The 12,442-nt window shown below is 40.4% G+C and overlaps 1 protein-coding gene across 6 annotated transcripts in view; it reads right to left on the bottom strand.

Moving 5' to 3' along the window:
- The window catches only part of nrxn2b (neurexin 2b), a 503,322-nt gene that overhangs the window by 307,259 nt on the left and 183,621 nt on the right, over nucleotides 1-12,442 (bottom strand). For 5 of the 6 annotated variants that reach the window (XM_029455250.1, XM_029455256.1, XM_029455255.1 and 2 more), the window contains one exon: nucleotides 890-913. The exons of the other annotated variant lie outside the window; for it this stretch is intronic. In XM_029455250.1, the coding sequence (XP_029311110.1) occupies nucleotides 890-913 (24 nt within the window). The remainder of the gene's footprint in view (nucleotides 1-889; nucleotides 914-12,442) is intronic. 6 annotated transcript variants of the gene reach the window in all.

Raw genomic sequence — 12,442 nt, 5'->3', positions numbered from 1 at the left:
AAAGTGTGTACATGTGTGTAAGAGCGTGACTGTGTTCAGGTGCATGTCTGGGAACGGCCCCATCTTGATCATAAATCAGCCTGAGGCCACTGATGGGATCAAACCCTCATTTGAGGAATACTTTACAGTGAAGGCTTTGGCCTTTAAATCAAGAGTTGTAAATACTCTTCATGACGCCATAAAGCACGGGACGGCAATCCAAGATAACAAGTCACTCCATAACAGGCACAACATGAGAAGATAGCTTCAACAGTGCATTTCCTCTCATGTTGTTAAAAAGTTGGGGGAATTAATTAAATCTGCTTTTTTTTATTTTTACTTTTTTACTTTCTCTCACTGGAGTTGCTCTAGTAGGCTATTTTTTTTGCTTGAGAAATCTGCTGTGTACGCTCACTTCATAGGGTTCTTCTAAGAAAATAAATCAGGAGGGAAAAGGGATCAACAAAAAAGTAAAAAGGAAACTTTTGAACCAATACTCAATTGAGAAAATATCTTGCATTATGATTCTTTATTTCTTCATACGGATAGTGTTTGAAGTAAAATAAAAATAAATAAAAAAAGGGGGCAGAAAATAAACAACAAAACAAACAAAATCTAAAAATCTAAATTTATTTAAATTCTATATATTTTTGGGCAGACCTCTTTGGATGAACACGGTAGTTCTATTCAGGAAGGGGGAGGGGGACTGGATGGCAATAAAAAGCAATAACATATATAGAGAGGGCTAAAAGAAAAACAGAGAGGTGGAGTTTTTCAGCTACCTTGGAATTGATGGCGGATTGTACTTTCAGTAAAGCAAACAGAATAGAAAGAGGTAACGGAAAACCCAGGGCAAACCAAAGTATAAGACAATTAGAATGATATCTACCATATAATGCAGTTTGTTTACCATAGCGTGTCCAATGCCTGCGTGCTTCAGGAGAAAACAGGGGGAGGAGAAAGAAAAAAAAAAAATGACAAACCTTAAACTCAAGAAAACACACCTCAACCCCAAAAAAGTGGCAAAGAAAAAAAGAAAAATCGCCTTTTCAAAACCAGCTTCTCCTTTCAATAACAAATATCTAATATTAATATAGAATTTAAAAGAAAATATAAGTTCCCTATTCTTTATATAGTAAAACATCCAAATAAAGAAATAAAGAAAGCAATTGTATTAATTATATTGTTTTTAAAAGGGTCATCTACAAAATAAAATGAAACAAAAAGGAATAAAAAGGATAACAATACATTTGTTAGTATGTAAGTCGCAAGTTAAGTAGAGAAAACAACAGATGGTTCACATTCCGTGAATGACACAGTGTTAGTTTTTGAAATCATAAAAAAAAAGGTAAGGGAAAAGAAAAGTCACCAATGAAAAGAATCAAATTGGAAGAATTCTGAAGCTTGTTGTTAGTAGAAGAGACAAGAGTTAGCAAATCAACTTCCACAGAGGGGGTTTGGGTAGTTTTAATGGGGTTGTTTGTTTTGAGTGGGGAAGGGGATGAGGGAAAAGTACAGTATTAGTATTCAATCTGACAGGCTAATCTGGTCAGCGGGTGTTGGCTGGCGGTAGGGTCTAGTCCATTGCAAAATGGCGTCCTTTTGTACTGGGCGAGGCCAATCATGTCTTGATGACTTGAAAAGGTGCAAATTTCTAAGCAAAATTTCCCCCAATTGGTCAATAAGGGGCTAGTGTGATATATGAAAGAGAAAACAAATAAGAAATTATTGCATTGCAAAAATGGACAATTGTGGAAAAACCTACGGGGCATTTAGAGAAACAGCATTTATTTAGAATGTTCTTGAGCATGAGAAGAAAGGATAGAGCAGAGCAGAAAGAAAGACAGACAGGGGTATTTCATTGAGGGTACTGGTATCTGCAGCATCCTGAAAGAGAGAGAAAAACGGTCATTTAGTAACTTCAAATCATTTTCCACAATAAAGAGCAAAGCGTGCGGTCCCTGGAAGGAGAAACACGTAAACTAGAACCTGGAATGGAAATGAAATAAGAATCAATTAAAGATCAATAAATAAGGAGACCATGTGACACATGTTATGCATGCCACATTTTATTCTGACGGTGAAACATCATGTCAACGTTATGAAAAAGGTGACCGTTCTGAACATAGGGCTATACGAGCATCCCACATAAGGTAAATTGCTCAGCAGCCTATTATCTACAACGGATTTATCAGATTATGATTGTGTCTGTGGTTAGGGTGGTGGTTTAATATGCTTTTAACGAGGCGGTAATGTGCTGTGAATCACAGCTCAGGTGATCTCAGTCACCAGTCAGGAGCGTCAATGCTAAGTGTGTCAATGTGTTGATCCATTCACTGACAGTAGTGATTCAGTTTAATCAGTTCACTTTGAAAATGTGTTGGACCTCTAGCAGAAAAACTAATTCATATACGAAGGAGATGTATTCCTTTGCAGTGAGCAGTAAAACAAAACATGAGCTTCGACAGATATTTAAAGCTTACAAACAGTTCATTAACCGCTTTGAACGCTATTGCTATATATTGACAGAGGTGCTAGCTTAGCTTCAACACAGTCAGGCATCCACACAATGACTCTCTCAAAGTACTTCTAGTTCATGTCAAAACTCCAGCTTTTCAGCAAAGACACATAGAGTCTGACGGTAGCTCCTCACTGCTGGTTATCTCTGCCTATCAGCTCTATGTTGCCATCCATGCTAAGTAAAAGATGGTAAAAGATCTATCACTGAGATCTGCCCTGAGTTTCCCCTCAGGGTGGAGTGGACATCTAGAGGACATCTTACATCTTGATCTAAAAGTTGAAATTGTCAGCTGCTGTGGGTAACCATATCTGACAGCAGGATTTGAGCAAACAAAGGGTGAATCTATAGGTTCCCACTTATAGGGATTGTGGCAATTCCCAATTAAAATCCCAATTTGTGGTTCAGGACGTTAAGACAAATCAGATTTGAAATAAAGTTATGATCTTGCCTAGTGCTGTCAGGGTCAGGCTGTTTAGATGTATATACTTAGGACTGAAACTGCCACCACGATGTTTCATGTTTGGGTAGGTGTCCGCATTTGGTGAGTGAGTCTGTCAGTCTGTCCTTGCAGTATGCACACTAGGCAGTAGTGTGGGATGGATCACTGTGTGGGAGCTGAGTGGAAGTGGAAACCATAAACAAAGTCCTCTCCATAGGGCTAACTGGCTGATTTGAAGCTGCATGCACACCCACTCTCTGATCCAGGGTCATGGCAAAATGCTGTCACCAGTCACCCACTATGTCTAACGACTCCTCTCATCCATTAATTAGGTGAATAAGATTCAGCGGTGGATGTGAATTCGTACATCCAAACCTCACTGCACTCACTTGTCGAGTTAAGAACAACAACAGCTGACACATCAAAGAACAGATATGAAAGATAGCGAGCTACAACAACTGGAAACCTACTGATGTTTTATTAAGTAAGACAAATGTGCTCCTACAAAGGTCTGTAAAACAGCAGGGTAAAAGAAATGAGAGATTATTAAGTGTGACATTTTTAATTCTGTACATTTTACATCCCTCACTGGCGTTTGAAGTCTGGATTGTATCAGCTCTGTGGCAGAGCAGGGATGGTTGTGAAAAGTGAATCCTTCAAAGATTGCTGATGATCTTTGAAATCACACGATGAAGCGATGGCAGCATGTGAAAAGAGGGAAGGTGTTGATTAAAAGAAGATTCAATTTGGAATTCTGTAGGCAAAGTTTCTCCATTATCTTGTAATGCAAGTGAACTTATACGTGTCACTGTTCCGTATACGCATATAAGAAAGGCAGGTTTAATTTGATTGACCTGAGCAGGTCTCTAAAGGTTGAAGCCTACAGGATAAATGCACACAGACTAATGGATATCAACAATCAAGGAGATGAAAATGAAAAACAAAATCAGGAATGCAAATATATCTTTGTTCATTGCCAATTAAAATAATACACAAATATAATGGAATGGTTTGTGTGGAGGTGTCTTGATTAAGTGTAGTGAAGTTGTTGGAAGTAATTATATTTTCCCTTTTAGTTTATCAGCACCAAATTACCCGACCATTCCATTACAAGGAAGTCACAAACAGAGAGTTTCACTGGGGTCATGATTTGAAGTGTAAGAAGTAGAAAGTGCTAAATGAATGAACTGCCAGACTAGAGAGAGAAACGCAGCGAACTGAGCCATCGAAAGTGATGTGAAGATCTACAGGCGTGCCCATTGTACAAGTCAGAATGTGTACTGCTTGTGAACTGTAAATAATGCTCAACTGCTGCTTTATTGTCAAGATCAATCGTGCAGAAAATTAGTTTTGTTCTAATTTTTGTGTTAATTAATGGTAAACATAATGGTCCGGTAACGAGAGTAAATAGAGTGGGCTGACAACTCAACTCAAAATACTAAAAGATACATCCGGCTGGGGATTTTGGAGAGTAAGAATGCATTTTACTTTACGTGTCCTTCTCTGTGCACTGTTCTTGTTTTAACTTTGCCTCAAACCCGACATGCCTGGAGCTCCTGCTGTGATAGCACATCCCCTTCTCTGTAATTGACCCATGTGGGAGAACGAAGGGTGTGAATGGCGATGTTTGACGATGGAGCATAAAGCTCACAGTCATGTAAACAACCACAGGCCCAGACAAACAGCTTTTTTGCTGCATTGGTCTCACAGGGCCCCCTGGGCTAAGAAGTCTTCATGTATTAAATACTGTGGGATAGGGGTAGAGAAACATCAGACAAGAGCTAATGCTAATAACATCGTGATTCAGTATCACCGTCTCTCATAGCTGTGCGTTTCACAGACGGTTGACGAGACTCCTTTAACTCGCGCTGAAGACCTGCAGCACGCCAGCAACAGTTGGCAAAGATGTGAAATGGTGCATTTGGACGTTACTGAACTGCGGCCACCAGCGAATAAGCTGAATAAATATTTGATGACAAATGGATAGTGCAGTCGAGCCAAGATTCCCAGTCCAGATAGATTTATCTTTGTAATGTAGAAAGACTGATGACCGTTCTCCTATAAATGTGGGCTTTAAGTTAGAAATAAGTGATGAAGCTGATATTGTGGAATAGTATTAAGGGGTGGGGAGGTGGAGGGAACGGGCGCCATTTGTCATCAGGCGAAGAATTTCACACTCTGAATGAAAGATTTTGGACACATTCTGTATGTGCTACCTGTGTAAATATAAGATACATTTGTGTGGGCTGTATGAGTGTAAGCATTCGTATCATATACTGTCTTGCTGGGTATGTATGTGTGTCCTTCTGCTCCACAGACACTGCGAGTGACCCTGTCAGAATGTGGGGAACTGGGCTTCGATTCAAAATAGCTCTTTCAGGTACATTTGGTTTGGCGTTCGTTCCAATCATCCGCCATTCACTCTCGTCTGCCTCTCACTTAATCTGGCTTGAAGTAATGGAAACTGGCAGACAGGCTTCAGGTGCAAATATGAATGTCACTGCCATTACAGTGGAGAGAAGTCTGCAAACAAACAGCGAGTGAGGGTGTGAGCTCCTGCATAGGTGTGTGTGTGCGTGTGTGAATAAAAATTGCAGAACATGAAGCGATGAAGATGGTCATAATTCTCTATTTTACCATATCTGACCCTTTCCTCTCCTTAGATTCCATCAGGATGAGTTCAATGCCAACACATAAGTACAACTGTTGAGGCTATTTCATGTTACAGTAAAGATTAATAATACTCTAAGCCACAGTAAATCATTTTACTAGTGATCAGCTGCACCTTACAATCTTGAGTTGATGTAATTGTACTTTCACGGTCAACATTACATTGCGTTGGTCTACCGTGTGGCTGCTCTTCTTAAAACGAGGAACATGCACTAAATCTGTTTTCTTCAGCTGGCTCATCGAACTAAACTAGACGAGACATTGTAATTTAGGAAGTTATATTAATTTGGGAAACGTTTATTCCCTTCTCTTGACCATAAATGTCGATCTAGTTGTGAGCACACAGCTGAACACGAAGCATGTTTTAGAGAGAGTATCTCCAGCTAGATCTTCCATTGTATGAACTCACTTTGTTACAGCTAGGCTAAAGAGTACAAAGCACAACCCTTTCCCCATGCGCAAGCAGGTAACAGTTAAGGATGTCTATAATTGTGGTCTGTTCCCTCTCATAATCTCTTCCTCAATCTCTTAGTCGTTTCTGTCTCAGTAGCATTTCATTACCTGTTTGAATGTGCTAATGGTACAGAGATTTGTTATCTGATTATAGGTCTCAGAGACAGAGGGATGAATAAACATGAAAGTGCTGGAGCAAGTAGCGGCAAATGAGGCTGATGAGTGAGTGAGTGTGGGAAGGCAGGCGGATATGCTAATGTTCTGGAAATGTGATGCAAATGAGCTTTCTTCCCCTCAAATGCACAGAAACCTGTCGGTGCCGGAATCAAACAACCTGGCTGACGCTTTGGCGCGAGGTGTTTGTAGTTTGTGCGGTATACAGGCACACGCTGTGCTTGAGGTTTTGACCTCTGATCAGCATGGGGAAAGAATCACAGGGAAAGAGAAGAAAAGCACATCCACTTACACACGACTGTGCCCCCCCACCCCCTCTCAGCTGGAGCACATTAGGATTACTTAAAATGTCATTGGCAGTGAACTGAGAAAGGATTACAGGGGTGTTAGCATGTCATTATGTACATCAAACAAATCCACTACCTCTGCCAGCCTTCAATAGCAATTCCTATAGAAGTCCATAAATGTGCGACGCTGCAAGTGTTCGCAAAGCTGCGCACTCCAAATGGTATTTTCGATTTGGGCACAAGAGGTTGAATCTGGTAATATGCCGAATACATTATGACGATCTTATTGAGATGCTAATATGCGAATGTTAGGAGCCGCATTAGTGTCACAACCATGCAAAATGCATTTAGGAAACTTTAGCGTTGTCCCCGTGTACAGTGCAGGTGCAAGGACCAAGGCATGTGTGTTTCTAAAGGCTGATACCTCAGGACATTCCCAAAATTATTTGATCAATAATGTCACAGTGTTTACCTGGAGGACTCGTGTGGAAAGGGTTAATGAAACTACTGGAGTACTAGACAATTCACTACCCAACAGCATAGCAGACACCGTTGCTAAGTGACAAGTAGCTAGCAAGAATGGACGAGAGAGACGTGGCGAAAATTAGAGAGAAAGGGAGGAGAAGGGGAGCGGGAGAGGAATTGATTGGTTCTCTTTTAGGAATACTGGCTGTTTTTTGAGAGGGGAGGGAGAGGAGGAAAGGACTGATGGAGGAGGAGGATGGAGGGTAATTGCAGCTGATCAATGCTTACAGCAATGGATGACAAATCTGAACAAGTGAGACAGGAGGAGATGTAACAAACCAAAAAGAGGTGGGGAGCTTCTAGGCCTTTTGTATTGATTGAAGGGGAGGGGTGCCGTTCTCCTGTCGACTGATGGAATAAATGTGGTTGTTTTTCTCAACATGCCCTGACACTTAAAAGGTGATTATGAAACGTAGTGACGTCTTGGTAACAGGGATTACAACTCATCAGCTGACTGAATGACGAATGAAGGGTTTAAAACGCTGCAGTACATTTGGAAAGTTTTCATTTTCAAAAGGGATGATGCTTTTAGAAGATCACACTGCATGTTTAAGACCTTACTACACTAGTAAATGACAATGAGTCTCCCTGATACAGTTTGCAGTCGTGACACAAGTGAGATGTGACGGCATTTCATTTTCCAAGCCCACTTTCTTTTGGATGGAAAGACAGTTTTTTTTATCAAAGGTTTTCCATCCCTTGATTTTGCCTGTTTCTTTATATAACAACCATAAAGCAGTTGAGAGGGTGTATGCAGGCGCAGTGTGAGAGCTGCATTGTGTGTTGAATGCAAATGCTTACAGTTAGCGCGCAGCAATTTCTATTATGTATGGGAGACGTGCATGGAGGCTAGACGAAGATCAGAATGTTATGGGGCATGTTTGTGCGTGCATGCTCAGCAGAATAACTATGTTTGCCTTATTGGATTTGATCATGTGTTGTCTTGCTGCTTGTAAAGTTTGTGTGTATAAATCTTGTCATCCATTATTGACTATAAGGGTTGTGCTTGAGGATTCACAACGATCCCAAATTTGAAAGTAACTCTTTCCAAGTGGACACTTGTGTTACTCTACGTTTTTGCTTATTCAAGGAAAGTAAAGTCCTAAATTACTGTTGCCAGAAAGGTAAAACACAAACACAAGGTTTTTCTTGTAGAGGTTGAATCAGTAGTGTTTTAAATCAATCTGGGCTACAGCAAAATAAACATCCATGTATGTCTTTCTCTATAGATTTTTGAGACTGCCTAGTCCCCAAGTAAATAAATGAAATCCACTTACTAAAACTGTAATACCTCAGTGGATTCTAATATGGTTCACAGAGATCACTTCTTACAATATGATTCACAGATTATACATCTCAATGTGACTTTTGCTGAACTCGATCCTGCTACAGATCAAAGCTCGCCTTCTCTGAACTGAACTGCGAGCCGGGAGCTGAACATTTCAGACTGTGCACTCAGCACTAAATGAGCGTTAAAAATCAGTTGGATCCATTCATTAATCTAATGGCTGCATCCGAGGCACATTTATATGACAAAGAGATGTGCATGGGTGGGGTACTTAAAGATCATGAAGGCAGACGGACGGCCAGAGACAAGAGGACAGATGATACAGTTGGGTGACAGTGACACAGTGGATGTTGAGTCTTCTGGTTGACATTAGAATCAAAAGAAAGTTTGCTTCTGTTTTGTTTTTTCCTTTTCTTAGTAGAACAAACTGCTGTGTCTCTTCCTGTTTTTATCCCCATCCTCCCACTGCTCTGATATTCCTTTAGTCTCTGAGAGGAGCACTATACTTCATTTCCCCCTGACTGTTGTGCACACAATCATCCTCTTACTCTCTTTTCTTCTCATGAACAAACGAGAATACAGACATACAAGCGCACACTTCCTTTCCCCTGCCAGTGTGCGTCTCATGTTTCCTCTGACTGCCTGCGGTGTCCTTTGGGACGCAAGTGCCTGTTAAGCGTACAGATGGGCCGTTGTGCTGCGAGGCCATTCTGATTCCAGTGATTGTCCATATGGAAGCACAACAATACGTCAGTATATAGATTAGTGTATTCCTATCTTTCCAGTAAATTGGAAGCTTGATAGCTATCATTTTTCCTGCCATTGCAATAATATAATATCAACAAGCCATGGACACAAATCTAACTATTCACAATATTATGGAGGCCACACAAATACTATAACAAAAGCTACACTAGTTATCAAGGAGACATATTTGCATCATGCATTGCAGGTGATTATTTCACAAATGTTTAAGTGCATTATGCAGCATTCATGGCTGCTGACGAAAAATACCTTTTTATCAATTAGCTGTGCTCGAGATAATGGCTTCTCGTTTACCACGTCTAAAGAAACATTCTCGCTCACTGCTTTGAATCCAGATAACATATCTGCACCAACAACATTTAATCAATATAAAAACTAAATAATATAAGAGCTGAGAAACCGAGGGAAACTTGATATTGGCCTGACTGGAGGAGCTTTAACCAGAACGGTAACTTCACATCCGTGTCTTATCATGACTAAAGTTGGGTTTCAGACACAGGACAGTTGTTCTGTTTCCTGGTTGCACTTTTAATGCCATGTGAATATTGAGTACGTGCCAGGAGAGAAAGCTGATAAAAAAGCATTAGCTGACTGCTGTCACGTGTCTAATTTTAATGTTCCCATCTCACTGCAACGCTACGAGAACCTGTAAGTGAATCTAATGTTTAAAAAGCACTGCATTAACCACCAACCATGCATCACGATAACATCAGCCTTTACCTGATCTGCACTTGCTCTACTGCTTTCTGCAATACACACGCACACAATGATTGATTGACTTTGAAATACTGTAATGACAGTAATGGGTAGGAACATAAGAACACAGGCGCCAGTGGTTTTAGTTTCTGCCCAAGGTATTCTCAACGGACTTGTGGCTGGTATTTCCAGTTGTCGAAGCTAAAACTTATTCTAAAATCAATACTCACAGACCATACAGTACAGTAAAAAACGAGCGTTTTGTATTTAAACTATGCACCGTAACACGGCTGAATTTAACTGCTACTAACTTGAGTGTCATTGCACACTTAATATTTGACCTATTTCCACAATGTGTTCTATTTTGGTGCAGTGTATCGGCTATATCTATCATTTCCCAAGATACCCCGAAGTGAGAGTTTTCATCTGTCTCTGCCCTTCGTCTTTCTGCAGTCTGTGTGATCCCAGAGGAGGCAAAGGGCGACGATGGTCACCGGTGCAAAACTCTACAAGATGTCCATGACAGTAGATCAGCATGTCAGGGAGAGCAGAGGGAGGGAGGGAGGGAGAAGGTGAGGGAGGGATCCCTTGCTCCTTATGCTTACCAATATGTGCATTGGATGGGGTACAACGGGTGGGGATGTGTGTGTATTGTGGGGAGATATACTTGCACTGATGAGAGGTCAAGGCAAGTGTCCTTGCCTGCCTATCAACTGTACTCTGTAGGGATTAGCCAAACTCTTCAAGCAGTACTGCCAGATGCCACCAAGGGGAGCTCTGAATCTGTGATCATTTGTTAGGCATAGAGCATACTCATTCCTCCCCACTCCTCCCCCCTTCTCTTCTCTGTCTTGGCAGAGAGTCCCTATCACCTCACCTAATTCTGTCTGCTTCATTTTATCCAGCACAAAGCTAACAAATTCATAGGTTTTGTGGAGAAAAGACGGAAAATGTACACATACACACACAGAGGGAGAGAGAGTCAGAAAGTGGGAGGGAGAGACAGGCTTGCGAGAGCTAACAGGCTTTACTTATTTTGGAGCTTACTGATGCAGAGGTAGATATGCATGACGTTGCAAGACCCATTAAGAAGAATAGACAGAGAGTGGATGAGACTTTGGAGACCACTGGGGTTGTACGATAACCTCAGCTGGAATCTAATGCTCGTCTTGTACATGGCAGGGTACTTGTAATGCAAGATATAATGTTAGCTCCAATGGGAAGAGAAGTGGAAAACAAGAATGGTGTGTTTGTGTGGATGAGCTGTTTACATCTGCAGCTGTACTTAAGAACTAGATGGCTTAATTAACAGTATGCTGAAAACAGAGTGTGGATAAAATAGTATGCAAAGTACAATGTAATCTAAATTAGCAGCCCTGCAGTACATACATCTTTGCTCAGGTTATAATGGAGGATTTTTGTTAGACTAACACGGAAGTGTAAATTCAACTCATCTCTTTGGTATGTAAAACATAGAGAGAATAACGGTATTGTTCTTCAGTCTAATAATTATTTACCTTTATCATAAAGCACAATTCTCTATTGCAGCTATTGCAGCTACGCACGTCCACAATATCCTGTTAAAGAACAAATCAGATTTCTCTTTTCTTTTCTTTTTTTTAGATTTTCATTAATATTTTGAAATCTACAGTATTGAACACAAATGTATATCTTATTGTTTAGGATTTTTTTTTTTATTGTGCGCCAGCCTAGTTTTACCCCATTGATCCAAACAGTGATGTCTGTTCTTGAGTGTTATTGTTCAAATCTGTAACATATTTATCAATTAGTGGCAGTAAATAATAGCAATGAGAAGTTTTTGTGCATTCATTTCTAAACATCTATACATTAATATATAAAACCAAAAAAAAGACTCTTATATAATAAGGTTTTCCTACAGTTTTCCGTCGACATGTAACCTTGTAAACGCACCGGTGATCTAAGAGACCTTAAAGCATCCAAGTGTTTATTGATCAGCTAGGTATCCGCCCGGCAGTAAACACGGGGTCAGAGGTGGTCAATGTCATCGATACCTTCATCCTTGTGTCTCTCTTGCTGGGGACGGTCTGGTGTAAATCTAGAGAGCTCTTTAACACTTAGGCCGCCTGTTATGTCAATTACAGTGATCCACTGGGGATTCAAGCCGTTATGCGCGAGTTAATGGAGATTGCATGGGCAGCCCAGACTATAGTTAGTTCTAGTTCAAGGCCTGGACTGATTACAGGCGTTATATATCTCCTCAGCTTCATTAAGTTTTCATATCAATATGAAGGACAAAGTAAGATTACCATAACGCCTGCTATTTTCAAGTAAGCTACATGTGAATTTAGAATCAAGTGTTTTCTCTAGATAGGCGCATTATAGACACAATTGTGTTCAAAACTATATTTAATAATATTGTAAAGGTACTATTTAGTAAAATTAGTACTGGTATTGCTCCAAATTGCCTAAATTGAGAGATGTTTTTGATTTTCCAAGCAGAACCCTTGCAGTTAAGGCGCATTTAATTGTAAATGCCAGTCCAGACAGACAGCCAGACAGCACATAGATGTGTAGACAAGACACGGAGATAATAGTGTCTCAATTTACTGTGTGTGTGTCTGTGCACATGTTACTTATTTTCCTAATGGTCATTATGGTGCAGT

Source organism: Cottoperca gobio, chromosome 18 (assembly GCF_900634415.1).
Source record: "Cottoperca gobio chromosome 18, fCotGob3.1, whole genome shotgun sequence".
NCBI lineage: Eukaryota > Metazoa > Chordata > Actinopteri > Perciformes > Bovichtidae > Cottoperca > Cottoperca gobio.
This window is presented reverse-complemented; position numbering and strand designations above follow the sequence as displayed.